This window comes from Gymnoscopelus microlampas (genome assembly GCF_963454915.1).
Source record: "Gymnoscopelus microlampas genome assembly, chromosome: 20".
NCBI classification, from domain to species: domain Eukaryota; kingdom Metazoa; phylum Chordata; class Actinopteri; order Myctophiformes; family Myctophidae; genus Gymnoscopelus; species Gymnoscopelus microlampas.
The window spans coordinates 32,026,814-32,042,754 of record NC_139957.1 but is presented as its reverse complement, the minus strand read 5'-3'; the positions used below and the strand labels follow the sequence as shown (position 1 = coordinate 32,042,754).

Below are 15,941 nucleotides of genomic sequence, written 5' to 3'. Positions count from 1 at the left end.
TCTTTTACAGTTTTCACGGTGTCTTGTATGGTGTCTGTTTGGAGGAGTTTGGAGAGTTTTGATGGAATAAATCCCAGAAAAGACATCTGTATGATGCGTGGACATTTGTTGAACCTGTGACAGTTACACTCACCATTTCCAGAGCTTCATAGGTGGGCTTGTTCTCCTCCTCTGCTCCCTTGGGCTTTTGCACAGTGGAGGCTCGGTTCTCCCACTTGGCACAGTGACGCTGCTTGCGTTGTGGCACCGGACTAGGGCATGGGGTGAGGGTGGGAGTTGCAGGTGGGACCAGGAGAGAAGGCTGTGGGCGACTGGAGTCAGGGGTTGTATTGGGCAAATAGGGTTCATCAGTCTGGGTGCCACTGTGGACCCTCAGCGCCCTTCGCAGCTGAGGCGGCTGCTTCAGATGGGAGGGGACTGGGGACTCTGGGCTCCAGTCCTTGCATTCATGTGGTGGGTAGGTGAAAGGACCTTCCTCTGAACCTGGAATACCAACAGGAAGTCACATACTGTATGGGTAGCTAATCATGATTTATCTATTCCTACTTCCTTTTTACATGAACCACCCTGCCAGTAAGTAACGGGACTCCCTCTTTCTTTGGTGTTTCGACCAGGTGGGCGAGGTTAGCTTAAGGCAGTGGCAGTGACCCATTTGTGGGTCGCGGACCCATTTTTATGGGTCGCGACTCGCAAGTAAATATCCCTTTTTTTACTTCTTATTTTAAAAATATATATACATATATTTCAAAAGATTTTAAATGTATTTTCTTTAATTTGTTTTCACAATTCATAAAAAGAATCTAAATTCCATTAAAAAATATATGTATTTTTTCAAGTGGTGAAAATAGCAGATCTACAAGCTCACAACGCGTCACATCGCGACACGTTGTGAGCTTGTAGATCGGCTATTTTCAATAGTTTGGGTCCCGGGAAGACATAAAATTTCTCTTTCGGTCACGACCAAAAACGTTTGGGAACCACTGGGTTAAGGGCATATTTTCTGAGGTCAGGGTTAGGTTTAGGCATATAACCATGCCCACCTGGGCGAAACACAATCTTGTACATACACTGTACAGCTCTGTGTATGTACAAGATTGGACAGAGACAATGGAATTGCCTCAAACTTTTTTGTCTGTGCATACCATACTACAAAATGTAAGATTCATAAGCACCAAATGTACAGTAGTTATTCTCCACTGAGACTACCATGTAGTTACCGAAAGCACTTTCAGTGTCAGTACTGTAAGTGAAAAGGTTCCTTATGACAGCTGGAGAGCCCCTTGCTCCCTGTAGTTTTCCTCTTGCAATCTGTTGTGATTTTTGTGTGTTTGTGTACATTGTGTAAGATTGGTGACTGCATGCAATCATGCAATGGCATTGTGGCAGCACGAAGGGCCGAGTGCAAACACATTGTTTTACTCTTCCTGTGTCACAAGATGGCACTGTCTTTTACTTTGACAGACTCAATCCAACTTAGTGGTTATATTTACGGGTCAACAAAGGTGTGTGCTGTTACACATCATTGTATGCAAGTGTGTACATTCAAAGGTCTGCGTGCATGCGTGGGTCTGTGTGTTTCGTGTGCTCTCCTCCACCGACCTTCCGAGATGCCCATGTTGACAGGTGTAGAGTTTGGGGTTGGACTGTCGGTGGGGCCTGTCCCTCTGATGTTCTTCTTGCATTCAAATGCAACCTGATCCTTACACAGCTTGTGGCAGTTCATCCCACAGTCTAAACAGGCCCAAACAATGCAAACGTGTTAGAGCAGGAACTAGTCATTTAGTTTAGTTCCGCCACTGCATTAATTTAACGTTATCACTCAATGCCCTACACCTCACATGATGTAAGCCTTCCTTTCTTTAATGTTGTGCATTTTGCAAGTGCAATGCTCAAACCATTGTGTGCTCATTGACATGTGAACTATTTGTTTCTCTCTAGACAAGGCAAAAAAGGAGGGGGAAAAAGTGGTTTTGTGGTTCTGACTGCACACTCCACACTCTTTGTGTTGTGCTGCAGGGTACAGCTAACAGTCTGCAACACAGAAAACCACAAACTACAACCTTTTAAGATTGCTCGACTGTACCTGCTCTCAACAAATAGCTGTGACTCTGTCAGTATCCTTCCTGAAAAAAAGGATCTATAAGCTTTATGACACGTTGTGAGCTTGTAGATCTGCTATTATACAAATTCATTTTTGAAATAAAGTCAGGGATGCCAGGTTGAAAGTGGTGGCTAGACTACAAAGGCTACTAACCAACATACTGGCACTCTAAACTAAATGCAAAATTCATCGAGCCAAATGTGTTTAAAACATGCCACAAAATACCACAAGTACAATGATCTAAATCTCTTATATCTCTCTATTAACAAACTAGACAGGAATGAGAACATCACCTTTGCACCTGTAGCCCTGTTTAATGACGCCCCACAACTGTGAAGGAAAAGAGGAAGAAAAACATTTGTACAAAGATAACACAGAACATGTACAATAGACATGATGAGCTGGCATTCAAATTTCCACGCATGATTTACAGTTTAAGAGTGCATTGAAAACAAAAGCGATGGGTAACTGGTTAATATAAATGAAAGCAAGAGTATATCTGACTGCAGGTACAGTATGTGGTTCAGTGTGGTACAGAGACAGGAAATATAATATAGTCAAGCCTTAGGTGATTCAACCCAGCTACTCTATAACAGGCATGTAGCTTCTTTGGTTACTTACTGGAAAGTGGTGTTAAACCACCAGACAATACCCACACCACCAATAGAGTACAGACTACAGTAGAGCCTTCATTCATCCAGGGTAGGTTTGCTTCACACTCAGCAACAACCCGGTTCACACTCATAGAATCACACACATTCACACCTGGGAGCTGTCCAGTGTAACCACAGTCTAAAGGTGCGATCACACCGGACGAGATACAAATGAGCATGTCGCTTGAATCATTTCAGTGACGCTATTTCAGTGAAACGTCACCCTGTTGTATTCACACCGGATGAAACATTTTCACTTGAAGCGGTATTTTCACCCACACACATACTGGCTGTCCGTAACTCTGTTCCCTTTAGCGAAAATTGCCTGAGTTGAGCTCTGGGCAAAATAAAATACAAATGTAGTCTTTACATTGACTTAAAGGAGTAGTTCACCCAAAAAATTACTCATTTTCTATCAATTACACAACCCATGAAGTATTGAATTCATGGCGATTTTTTTTGTTTTGTCGCATTCCTAAGCCAATTATTTGATTACCGGCGGAAAGACGCTAGTATGCGAATATACGCAAAATTCGGATTCCGAATAAATAAAAGACGCTTTTTCGCCCCGCGAAACTGATGTGGAAGCTTGCATTGACTTTATAAAAAAAACGTATTATTCGCATGAAAGAAACGCCCCCGGTGTGTAAGGAATGTGAAAATAAAACATATCCATGAATTTAAGTCTCCATGGGGGGTGTAATCGATAGAAAAAAAACATTTTGGGGTTGAACTATCCCTTTAACATTGAATCGCTTCGCTCCAAAAACAGAGCAGTGGAGCATTTGGGGGTTAAGTGCCTTCATCCAGATACAGCATTTCCTGCTGGCCCTGGGGACCACACAGGGAGCCCTCTGGCCACGCTCCTATACCATTTTTAGACTGCCGTATATTATGTGTTTTTCACTGATATTGTGAAATTATCAGTGTGCATGTTTTTGTTGTTATGGTAACGTTAAAACAGCTGCTACTGTCAACCTGGGGGAACCCCATTAGCCTTAAAGTGACATTTTCTTCCCTGCACAAATGCTTCAACCCAGGATAAAGATTATCAACCTGGGTTACTAGGCTTAAATTACACTATAGGTAGATAGCTTCACCCTGGAGTGAGAATGCAGTGTGAAATGGCTTGTCTAATCACCCCAGAGCAAACCCATGTAATATATATGAAAAGCACTATAAGTATATTTCCTTTACATTATCATTCTGGATTCTGAATAAAAACTTACAAATCCGGAACAGTTGTCGCAGAAGGTAGGCTTCATGTAAGTGGTCTCTTGGAAGTTGTGGACAAAGCCCAGACCCAACTTGGAGCAGATGACACTCACACGCATGAAATAGGCTGTGATCTCATTTCTACTGATGAGACCTTCCCTGTACAAACACAGTACATAAGGTATACATCAGTCAGCAATTTACTACACTGTAAAATCCTGAATATTAACCTGACTCAGGTATCAGTGATACCATGTTATTTGAATCCATTCTATGGTCCATACTTCTGTCAATTCACAGTCTAACATACATACCTCTTTAACATGAGCTGCACTGTAGCTCTGATATCTGATATGTTACTTTAGACAGAACACATAATGTTCACATAATTCAGTCAGTGGTTGCATTTCAGACGGGGCTTTCAAGAGAGAACATAAATGATGATGCAGTGACAGGGCTGAGCGTGATAATTGACTACTGCGAGTTCTGCTGCTATTTTAGTTTCCTGCTGCTACTGTCATCAATGCTACAGGTTCCACTTTTGTTCCCTTTCCACAAAAGTTTTCGAAGAAAGCCTGGGTTATACTTTGTCGCACGACGGTGTCGCACGCCGTAAATAGCAGACCTACAATCCATGCGTTGTGGACTTGTAGGTCAGCTATTTTTTTTGCACGACACCATCACACGACAAAGTACATGACCTGTCAAGTATGCAACGGGAGAAACAAACCGCAATGCATCGCAGACCCTCCACTCACCTTTCTTTGTCCATGACACAGGAAGAGAAAGGAAAGCTAGCAGCAATTTTCTCAAAGTCCTCTTGAGAAATGAATCCATTTTCATCATGGTCATAGTTCTTAAACACAGACTGTGAATCACAAGGAGAGGGGAAAATACATTATTGACAGACTTTTATAATAGTTCAAATAAATAATGATAGTTACAGTACATAACATAATGAGCGACACTAAGCTAAATGTACAGTAATAATGAGCCACTCACGTCCACCATTCTTTGCACATGTTTGCTGATGGTTCTGGGGTCTGGCTTGGGGGCCACTCCAGATGCCCAGTCCACAACCACTGGAGGTCTAGAGGGGGTGGCTGGCTGATAGAAAATCAAACAATCACTAAAGCAGCCTCTAGACGGTCAATACAATTTGATATTGGATAAGCTCCCCAGATTAATTCTATTAGACTAGATCCATTTATAAACTACTACATTGACATCACATGTAAACAGTTAAAACATGGTTAGTTAATGCAGTCTGCACTTACATGTAAAGGACTTGTGAGGAATGACCATTCCATTCTTATATAGAATCCATATTCACATATTTTTTGTAAACTGCCATGTGAGTATAACATATACAGTACAATAACAACAATAAAATCTCAGAGCAAATTAAATGCTTAAAGGTACAGTATGGTGTGGTTAAACTGTAAAGTTATAATGAAAAATGTTTAATAGTCAGCTCTGTCACTCACAGGTGCTTTGGAGTTCTTGGGCTCCCTGGCATAAGATAGCTCATAGATCTCATCCTCCGTATAGTATAGGTCCAACGAGAGCTGTGGGGAAGGGTACAGCTAGTTTAATATGTAAAGCCTACAGTAGGTCACACCAGCGATTTGCAACACGAAGAAACCGTCATCACAGTGGTCTGAATTGCCCCATTGCAGGTCGGTGCATGCCGGCTGATTGTGTTGCAAGAGATTCAACCTGTCCAATCGCATGCAACAAGTTGCAACGCAATTCTGATCACACAAACACTGTTGCTCACACGAATCTGCCATTTTAACTTACTGTATACACATATTGTCCCCCTTCTCTTTCTCCCTGTCTCTCTCTCCCTGTATCTCTCTCATACACACACAGTCTAGTGATTCAGGTCAGTCTTTTTTTGTTTTACCGCACGCACTTGCCTGTGAGAGAGGGAGAGAGAAAAATAGAGCGAGCGAACGGGAGAAAGGAAGGGAGACCGTATAGACATTTAATATTTGTATATACGAGTATATGCAATATAATATAATAGGTTGATGTGCTATGGAAACATTAAACAATCTCTGCTTGTCACCTTGACGTGGCCTGTCACTGTCCATTTGACGGCCCGTTCTGCTATTATATCGCTAAGACAACGACATTGGGTCAAGGCTCGCCGCCTGGATTTGGACTGTCCAGTTTTTTATGCTGCAAACCACCATTTTGGGGATTCTGTTGCAACTCTGCTCGTTATGATTCTTTAGCCTGAATAATGTTGGGCATAATAATAATGCACAACAGCAAGCGCAAAGGGGGGCTTGGCTCATTGCATATTATAGCTTAAATAACCGTTGCAGTACAATTATTATGCGTATCGATTTAGAATAGTGATGAGACCGTAGCAGTGCAGTTATCTGAAAATAATGCACACCCTCCGGCCAATCAGAATTTAGTATTCTGCGTGACCATGGTATAAAGCATGCTGTACTGTAGATCGGCTATTTTCAGCATGCAACCAAGTGTAAAATCAGCCAATTGACGCCATCAAGGCACCGCCAACATACATTTTAGTCGACTAAATCAACTGTAGATTTAGTCGACTAAAATATGACTAAAACTAAATGGAATTTTATTGAAAAGACTATATCAAAATGTACTGTCAACATCAACACTGTCCACCAATAATGGCTTTTTTACCCAGTTGATGTCCGCCCTCAGAGGAACAGTTAAAACGTCTTGATAAGGGTCATCCTGACTAGCTGCTATGGTCGAGGCTTGAATCTGTTACCTTTGGCTCGCTAGTCAGTCACTCTATCCATTCACCTACAGCTGTTTCCTAGGAATCTGTGGTTCTAAAACATTTTGTTGTCAAGGACCCCATGTCATTTGCAAATGTTGTTCACCTGTGTCTTGTTTAGCCCTAGCCAATCGAGTGTTGATTGTCCATACATATTCACCTGTGTCTCCAATGTGTTTCTGTTTGCCCTTCACTGCCAGTCTGTTTGTTGTAGTTGTCTGTAGTATCTTAGTGTTTGATCTAGTCTCCTTGATTCGGTGTATGTAGGCTATCTTCTTGTGCTTTTACAAGTGAAACTTGCAAGTGCCTTCCTAGTCCTTCTCGTGCTCCTTGTGTTCCCTGGTTTTTGTCATAATAAAAAAAAGAAAACGCCTTGTATCTGAACTAGTCTGCCTTGGTCTTTCTGTTCTGTTTGTCTTTTGGTTTGCATCCATCATCCAACTTCTTACTTCTAAGACATTTTAATTTCAATGACCCCCATATCTCTGAGAGTGTACAAATGGACCATTAGGGGTCCATGTGGTTCCATTTTGTAAACTCTCGGGAGTTACAGAAGTGTAAGGAGACATTTAGAACCCCCTCAAGAAACCATGAGGGTCCCCTGGACCCCACTTTGAAAACCACTGCTTTACACACGTTCCCTACAGATTCTGCAGACTAACTCACTCATAAACAATTAGTTAATTGGCCTTTGTCTTTATATTCATAATAAGTTCTGTGTTTAAGTGTATTGCTCTTATTTTGTTGATTAAAACTGCTAGTTTTGGTCTTCTGAAATTGATAAATGACTTTAAGATATGACAACGAATATGTGTTTTGATAACATTAAACATCCCTCTGTTTGTTCTCCAACCATCTGTTGTATTTTTTTTTTCAACAGATGTTTTTTAACAATAACCTAAAACTCGAAAAAGTTGTGTCATAATGAACCCTGATCATCAGTGAATCTAGTAGATTCAGTCATTCTGTCAGGGGGAGAGGTGTTTGCTGTAGACTTTCAACTTTTGACCTGCCACCTCTCCCTTAAACTTCAAATATTACCTCGAGTTTCTAATTAGTGTGAAAAGCCTGGTGGCGCAAGAGGAAAGCATAGGCCTCGCAGGTGGAAGGTTGGGGGTTTGAATCTTGGTCCTGGTAAATCTCTATCTTTGCTCTTTTAAAGGCGAGGAGCGAGCAATCAGCCCGCCTCCCTCCTCACGCCCTCTTTTAGCTCCGGTAGGAGGGGGAGGAGCATGTGTAAAGCCCACCTCCAGTGGGAGGAGCTTAATAATTTTACATACTAAGCAAAGCAATTTGTGTTGTATGTCATTGACATTATTAGTATTGTAGCTGACTTATTTGTTATTTTTTTGACCACTGTTTTATGTTTTTTTATTGAGGCACTTTGAAGTTTTGTATTGATTGTTGTTTTGGTTGTTTGAGATATTTTGTATTAGTTGTTTGAGTTGTCTTTTGTATTAGTGGAGTTTTGAACCCTGAACCTTTGGTTTATTAACCTCTGGTTCATCTAATTGAGCCACGCTGGCACAGAAGATGCAATTGGGAATGTAATACTTAGCTCGCGTTTTACAATTTAGATGGAAAGTGAAAAATGCTCTTTGGGAGTTTTGAACCCAGAACCTTTGGTTTATAAACCCCTGATTCATCTATTGAGCCACACTGGCATAGAAGAAGCAATCGGGGATGTAATACCTAGCTCGCGTTTTACAATTTAGATGGAAAGTGAAAAATGCTCTTTGGGAGTTTTGAACCCAGAACCTTTGGTTTATAAACCCCTGACTCATCTATTGAGCCACGCTGACATAGAAGAAGTAATCGGGAATGTAATACATAGCTCACGTTTTACGATTTAGATGGAAAGTGAAAAATGCTCTTTGGGAGTTTTAAACCCCGGGCCTTTGGATTATAAACCCCTGATTTATCATTTGAGCCATGCTAGCATGAAAGAAGCAATCACAAATGTAATAGTTAACTCACCTTTTACAATTTAGATGGAAAGTGGAAAATGCTCTTTGGGAGCTTTGAACCCAGAACCTTCAGGTTATGACCCCTGATTTATCATTTAAGCCATGCTAGCATGGCAGAATCCACTGAGAATGTAATAATTAACTAAGAACGTGATACTTAGCCAGCCTTTTAAAATTTAGATGAAGAGTGAAAAACGTTCCTTATGAGTTTTGAACTCTTAACCACCGGTTTATAAATCACTGATTCATCTCAAATGCAAGCTAGCATGGAAGATGCAACTGAGAATGTAATACTTAACCCACCTTTGAGAATTTAGACGGAGAGTTCAACTTTTTCTTCAGGAGTTTTGGCCCTTAGGGTCCTGTTCTAAAAACCTTTTCAAATAGTTCAACTAGCCGATCTACATCGACACGTTGTGAGCTTGTAGATTGGCTATTTGAACTATTTGAAGATGTTTTTTAAAATAGTAAATAATGGCAAAGAAGTTTAGGGATAATGGGTAAGGCACCGGCAAAAATAGGGCCCTTAAACTTTTAACCCCTGATTTAACGTTTGAGCCACACTGGCATTGAAGATGCAACCGAGATCACAAGCACTTGGAATTTTAAGAGTTGAGGTATTACATTTAGTCTGACTCGGTTCCACAGATAAATATTGTAAAAATAGCCTAATGACAACATTGCAGATTGGCTATTTTCACAATGTTTGCCTCTTTCGTTGGTAATATTGGCAATTTGGCCAATGTTTGACCATTTTTATATTATAGTTTGTTGGTTACTTTTGACATAGTAATGCTCTATTAAATTGTCACTTTAGAAATGTGTAGATGATACCCTGTATACACTTATACTATATGTTGGTTTGTTTACTGTTGAGTAAGAAAACGATATAGTGCACATTAAGCTAATCATCTGGGGATCTTGAGCACCTGGGCCTGGTGCTCTCAAGGCCTTGAAAGCAGTTGTCATGATCCGTGTCGTGTTCTGTCTCTCTGTTGTGTTTTCTTGTTGTGTTCCTTGTTTCTTGGTTATACTTGGTGTTTTTACAATACAGTTGTGTTTCTTTACATATTTTAGAAATATATATTCTTAGTTCTAGTTTTAATTTACAATTGTGTACCTTTTGTTTTGTAGTGATGACCTAGGGTTTCCTGTTTGCTGCTACAGTACCTGTCTTGTCTTGTCTCGTCTCACCCTGTCATTTGCAAGTGTTGTTCACCTGTGTCTTGTTTATCCCTAGCCAATCGTGTGTTGATTGTCCATAGATGAGCACCTGTGTCTCCAATAGGTTTCTGTTTGCCCTTCACCGCCAGTCTGTTTGTTGTATGTAGTTGTCTATGTGAGAACCCTAGTGTTTGATCTAGTCTCCTTGATTCGGTGTATGTAGGCCAGTGGTTCTCAAACTTTTTCATGTCAAGGACCCCCAAATTGACACTTATTAGCCCGTGGACCCCCATTTGAAAAAGATATGCCAGGGACCCCCATAAGAGAAGGTTTATACGGCTTTCTAGCAGTGATTCTCAACCATTTTAATGTCAAGGACCCCCAGTTTGACATGTATTAGGCTACGGACCCCCATTTAATGGCATTTATACCTCTGGGACCCGAATTTATATTATAAAATCAATGTTGATTTAACTCTGAGAGTGTACAAATGGAACCAAATGGACCCGTTAGGGTCCATTTGGTTCCATTTGTACACTCTCAGAGTTACAGACCCATAGGGGTCCATTTGGTTCCTATCCATCATTTAGCTGGGGACCCCCTGGAACCCCCTCAAGTACCCCTGGGGGTCCCCGTACCCCAGAACCAATGATGTACAGTAGGCTATCTGCTTGTGCTTTTACAAGTTAAACTTGCAAGTGCCTTCCTAGTTCTTCTCGTGCTCCTTGTGTTCCCTCGTTTTTGTCATAATACAAGAAAGAAAACTCCTTGTATCTGAACTAGTATGCCTTGGTCTTTCTGTCCTGCACTCTCTCCTGACTCGCATAGTGACAGCAGTCTTCATTACTCTTGGAGTATCTCATTCTCCCCTCTCGCATTTTGTCTTGTTTGTCTTTTGGTTTGCATCCATCATCCAACTCCTTACTTCTAAGACATTTTAATTTCAATGACCCTCATATCACTGAGAGTGTACAAATGGACCATTAGGGGTCCATTTGGTTCCAATTTGTACACTCTCCGAGTTAGACATGTAAGGGGCCATTTAGAACCCCCTCAAGGAACCATGAGGGTCCCCTGGACCCCACTTTGAAAACCACTGCTTTACACACATCCACTACAGGCTCTGCAGACTAACTCACTCATAAACAATTAGTTAATTAGCCTTTGTCTTTATATTCATAATCAATTCTGTGTTTAAGTGTATTGCTCTTATTTAGTTTGAACTATGAGCCAGGTTCACACTCTTAGTTGATTAAAACTGCTAGTTTTGGTCTTCTGAAATTGATAAATGACTTTAACCCATTGAGACCTGAAGCCGATTCTACATGTCTCCTAAATCTCAACAGTTTTCTGAAAAACGCATGTTTCTATATCAGTGGTGCTCAATCTTTTTCATGTCAAAGACCCCCAAAATGATATGTATTTGGCCGCGGACCCCCATCAAAAGATCTTGTTCCAGGGACCCCCCAGAAGCAAAGATTTGAGTTAAAAATGTTTGCTTTAAAAATATATATATTCAAAGATTTGCACACATTTTCACGATTTTTGAATAGCCAAAGTGTAAAATAATGCTTTTTAGCTCAAACCTAAAAATGACACAGTTCCAGGTCTTAATGGGTTAAGATATGACAATAACGAATATATGTGTTTTGATAACATTAAACATCCCTCTGTTTGCTCTGCAACCATCTGTTGATTTTTTTCCAACAGATGTTTTTTTAACAATAACCTAAAACTCAAAAAGGTTGTGTCATAATGAACCCTGATCATCAGTGAATCTAGTAGATTCAGTCACTCTGTCAGGGGGAGAGGTGTTTGCTGTAGACTTTCAACTTTTCACCTGCCACCTTTCCCTTAAACTTCAAATATTACCTCGAGTTTCTAATTAGTGTGAAAAGCCTGGTGGCGCAAGAGAAAAGGAGAGGCCTTGTATGTGGTAGGTTGGAGGTTTGAATCTTGGTCCTGGTAAATCTCTATCTTTGCTCTTTTTAAGGCGAGGAGCGTGGAATCAGCCCGCCTCCCTCCACACGCCCTCTTTTAGCTCCGGTAGGACGGGGAGGAGCATGGGTAAAGCCCACCTCCAGTGGGAGGAGCTTAATAAATTTACATACTAAGTAAAGCAATTTTTGTTGTATTTTATTGACATTGTTAGTATTATAAGTGACTTATTTGTTAGTTTTTTTAACCACTGTTTTGTGTTCTTTTATTGAGGCACTTTGAAGTTTTGTATTGATTGTTGTTTTGGTTGTTTGAGATATTTTGTATTAGTTATTTGAGTTGTCTTTTGTATTAGTGGAGTTTTGAACCCTGAACCTTTGGTTTATTAACCTCTGGTTCATCTAATTGAGCCACGCTGGCACAGAAGATGCAATTGGGAATGTAATACTTAGCTCGCGTTTTACAATTTAGATGGCAAGTGAAAAATGCTCTTTGGGAGTTTTGAACCCAGAACCTTTGGTTTATAAACCCCTGATTCATCTATTGAGCCACACTGGCATAGAAGAAGCAATCGGGGATGTAATACGTAGCTCGCGTTTTATAATTTAGATGGAAAGTGAAAAATGCTCTTTGGGAGTTTTGAACCCAGAACCTTTGGTTTATAAACCCCTGACTCATCTATTGAGCCACACTGACATAGAAGAAGCAATCGGGAATGTAATACGTAGCTCACGTTTTACGATTTAGATGGAAAGTGGAAAATGCTCTTTGGGAGCTTTGAACCCAGAACCTTCAGATTATGAACCCCTGATTTATCATTTGAGCCATGCTAGCATGGCAGAATCCACTGAGAATGTAATAATTAACTAAGAACGTGATACTTAGCCAGCCTTTTAAAATTTAGATGAAGAGTGAAAAACGTTCCTTATGAGTTTTGAACTCTTAACCACCGGTTTATAAATCACTGATTTATCTCAAATGCAAGCTAGCATGGAAGATGCAACTGAGAATGTAATACTTAACCCACCTTTGAGAATTTCGACGGAGAGTTCGGGTGCATTGCGCCTTTCCGACATGTCGCCTTCCGACGTTAACGAACCCTATACCTAACCCTAACCCTAACCGCATGCGGAAGCCACTAGTCGTGGCGAGATGTCGGAATGGAAGGAGCACCCCGGAGAGTTCAACTTTTTCTTCAGGAGTTTTTTTTATATATTCTTAGTTCTAGTTTTAATTTACAATTGTGTACCTTTTGTTTTGTAGTGATGACCTAGGGTTTCCTGTTTGCTGCTACCTGTCTTGTCTTGTCTTGTCTCACCCTGTCATTTGCAAATGTTGTTCACCTGTGTCTTGTTTATCCCTAGCCAATCGTGTGTTGATTGTCCATAGATAAGCACCTGTGTCTCCAATGGGTTTCTGTTTGCCCTTCACTGCCAGTCTGTTTGTTGTATGTAGTTGTCTGTGTGAGAACCTTAGTGTTTGATCTAGTCTCCTTGATTCGGTGTATGTACTGTAGGCTATCTGCTTGTGCTTTTACAAGTTAAACTTGCAAGTGCCTTCCTAGTTCTTCTCATGCTCCTTGTGTTCCCTCGTTTTTGTCATAATACAAGAAAGAAAACTCCTTGTATCTAAACTAGTCTGCCTTGGTCTTTCTGTCCTGCCCTCTCTCCTGACTCGCATAGTGACAGCAGTCTTCATTACTCTTGGAGTCTCTCATTCTCCCCTCTCACAATTTGTCTTGTTTGTCTTTTGGTTTGCATCCATCATCCAACTCCTTACTTCTAAGACATTTTAATTTCAATGACCCTCATATCAGAGTGTACAAATGGACCATTAGGGGTCCATTTGGTTCCAATTTGTACACTCTCCGAGTTAGCCATGTAAGGGGCCATTTAGAACCCCCTCAAGGAACCATGAGGGTCCCCTGGACCCCACTTTAAAAACCACTGCTTTACACACATCCACTACAGGTTCTGCAGACTACCTCACTCATAAACAATTAGTTAATTAGCCTTTGTCTTTATATTCATAATCAATTCTGTGTTTAAGTGTATTGCTCTTATTTAGTTTGAACTATGAGCCAGGTTCACACTCGTAGTTGATTAAAACCGCTAGTTTTGGTCTTCTGAAATTGATAATTGACTTTAAGATATGACAATAACGAATATATGTGTTTTGATAACATTAAACATCCCTCTGTTTGCTCTGCAACCATCTGTTGATTTTTTTTTCCAACAGATGTTTTTTAACAATAACCTAAAACTCAAAAAGGTTGTGTCATAATGAACCTTGATCATCAGTGAATCTAGTAGATTCAGTCACTCTGTCAGGGGGAGAGGTGTTTGCTGTAGACTTTCAACTTTTCACCTGCCACCTTTCCCTTAAACTTCAAATATTACCTCGAGTTTCTAATTAGTGTGAAAAGCCTGGTGGCGCAAGAGAAAAGGATAGGCCTTGTATGCGGAAGGTTGGGGGTTTGAATCTTGGTCCTGGTAAATCTCTATCTTTGCTCTTTTTAAGGCGAGGAGCGTGGAATCAGCCCGCCTCCCTCCTCACGTCCTCTTTTAGCTCCGGTAGAGGGGGAGGAGCATGGGTAAAGCCCACCTCCAGTGGGAGGAGCTTAATAAATTTAAATACTAAGCAAAGCAATTTTTGTTGTATTTTATTGACATTGTTAGTATTATAAGTGACTTATTTGTTAGTTTTTTTAACCACTGTTTTGTGTTTTTTTATTGAGGCACTTTTGAAGTTTTGTATTGATTGTTGTTTTGGTTGTTTGAGTTATTTTGTATAAGTTGTTTGAGTTGTCTTTTGTATTAGTGGAGTTTTGAACCCTGAACCTTTGGTTTATTAACCTCTGGTTCATCTAATTGAGCCACGCTGGCACAGAAGATGCAATTGGGAATGTAATACTGGTTGGATTTGAATCAGGATCCTTCTGGTTGCAATTCCTGTAACTAAACCACTGCACCACAGAGGTTCTTACTTCTTCTGTGAACTTGCGTGGTATTCTCTGAAAGATTAGATAAAGGTAAAAGGCCTAGGTAAAAGTTAGAAAGATATTCTCGCTGGTTTTGAACTTAGAACCTTCTGTGTGCAGGGCGTGTATCTTAACCACTGGTCCACTATGGTTCATGCTTTCTCTGGTCTCTTGCACGTTTTCAGTGAAAGATTAGATGAAGGTGCAATAGTCAGGTAAAAGTTGGAAAAATGTACTGGTTGGATTTGAATCGGGAACCTTCTGGTTGCCAGCCCTGTATCTAAACCACTGTACCACAGAGATTCTTACTTACTCTATTCACTTATGTGGTATTCGGTTATTGTTATGAAAATAAACGTTGTAGTAGGGTTGTTTTTCTAACGGGATGTGAGGACACTGAGGTTAAAGTGTGCACTAACACGTCTGTCTGTCTGTCTGTCTGTCTGTCTGTCTGTCTGTCTGTCTGTCTGTCTGTCTGTCTGTCTGTCTGTCTGTCTGTCTGTCTGTCTGTCTGTCTGTCTGTCTGTCTGTCTGTCGTGCGTGCGTGTGTGTGTGTGTTGTAAGCTGAACATACTGTAGCAATCACTATATAGCAATTATTACTGACAGAATATTATTAAAAAATAAATAAATGAGAGCTATTCAACACTCACAGCAAAGAAAAGATAACTTTCACAACCTTCAAATAATGATGGTCTTCTTAACGGCTATGTTGCCCATACTTTTGTTGAAGAATGAAAGCTTTATCAGCCATGTGTACTGTAGATACAGTAGATGATCTGAAACCACCAGACAGCCAGCAGAGATCTTCTACATCTTTGAACTGCACTACAAGAGACAATGTAATGGAACGTAGCTACAGTGAGAAAGATATACCACTACCACAGTAATACAGCGATATGCACTCTCACACTCACTCACACTCAACTGTCACCCACTCGCTCATCAATGCACACCCTCGGCACACAAGCACACACAGTTTGCTTACTCATCATGCACACCTACACACATCAAGGCTTGCATTTTATGGAGCTAAATCCATTTAAAGCTATATACTTAGTCTGCTACTTTTTTCCCTCAACCCCAAATCCCTTTGCTGAAATTACTACTTTGTGCTGTGAGCAAGAGTTCATGTGGTTAATGAATA

The 15,941-nt window shown here is 40.6% G+C and overlaps 1 protein-coding gene across 1 annotated transcript in view; it reads right to left on the bottom strand.

Moving 5' to 3' along the window:
• Positions 1-15,941, bottom strand: part of LOC311036713 (RAS guanyl-releasing protein 1-like) — a 36,934-nt gene that overhangs the window by 3,396 nt on the left and 17,597 nt on the right. Inside the window, exons 10-16 of the mRNA XM_084045609.1 lie at positions 5,457-5,537; positions 4,972-5,076; positions 4,728-4,837; positions 3,984-4,128; positions 2,395-2,431; positions 1,600-1,731; positions 134-483 (exon numbers count right to left, since the gene is read on the bottom strand). Coding sequence (XP_083901735.1) covers positions 134-483; positions 1,600-1,731; positions 2,395-2,431; positions 3,984-4,128; positions 4,728-4,837; positions 4,972-5,076; positions 5,457-5,537 — 960 coding nt within the window. The remainder of the gene's footprint in view (positions 1-133; positions 484-1,599; positions 1,732-2,394; positions 2,432-3,983; positions 4,129-4,727; positions 4,838-4,971; positions 5,077-5,456; positions 5,538-15,941) is intronic.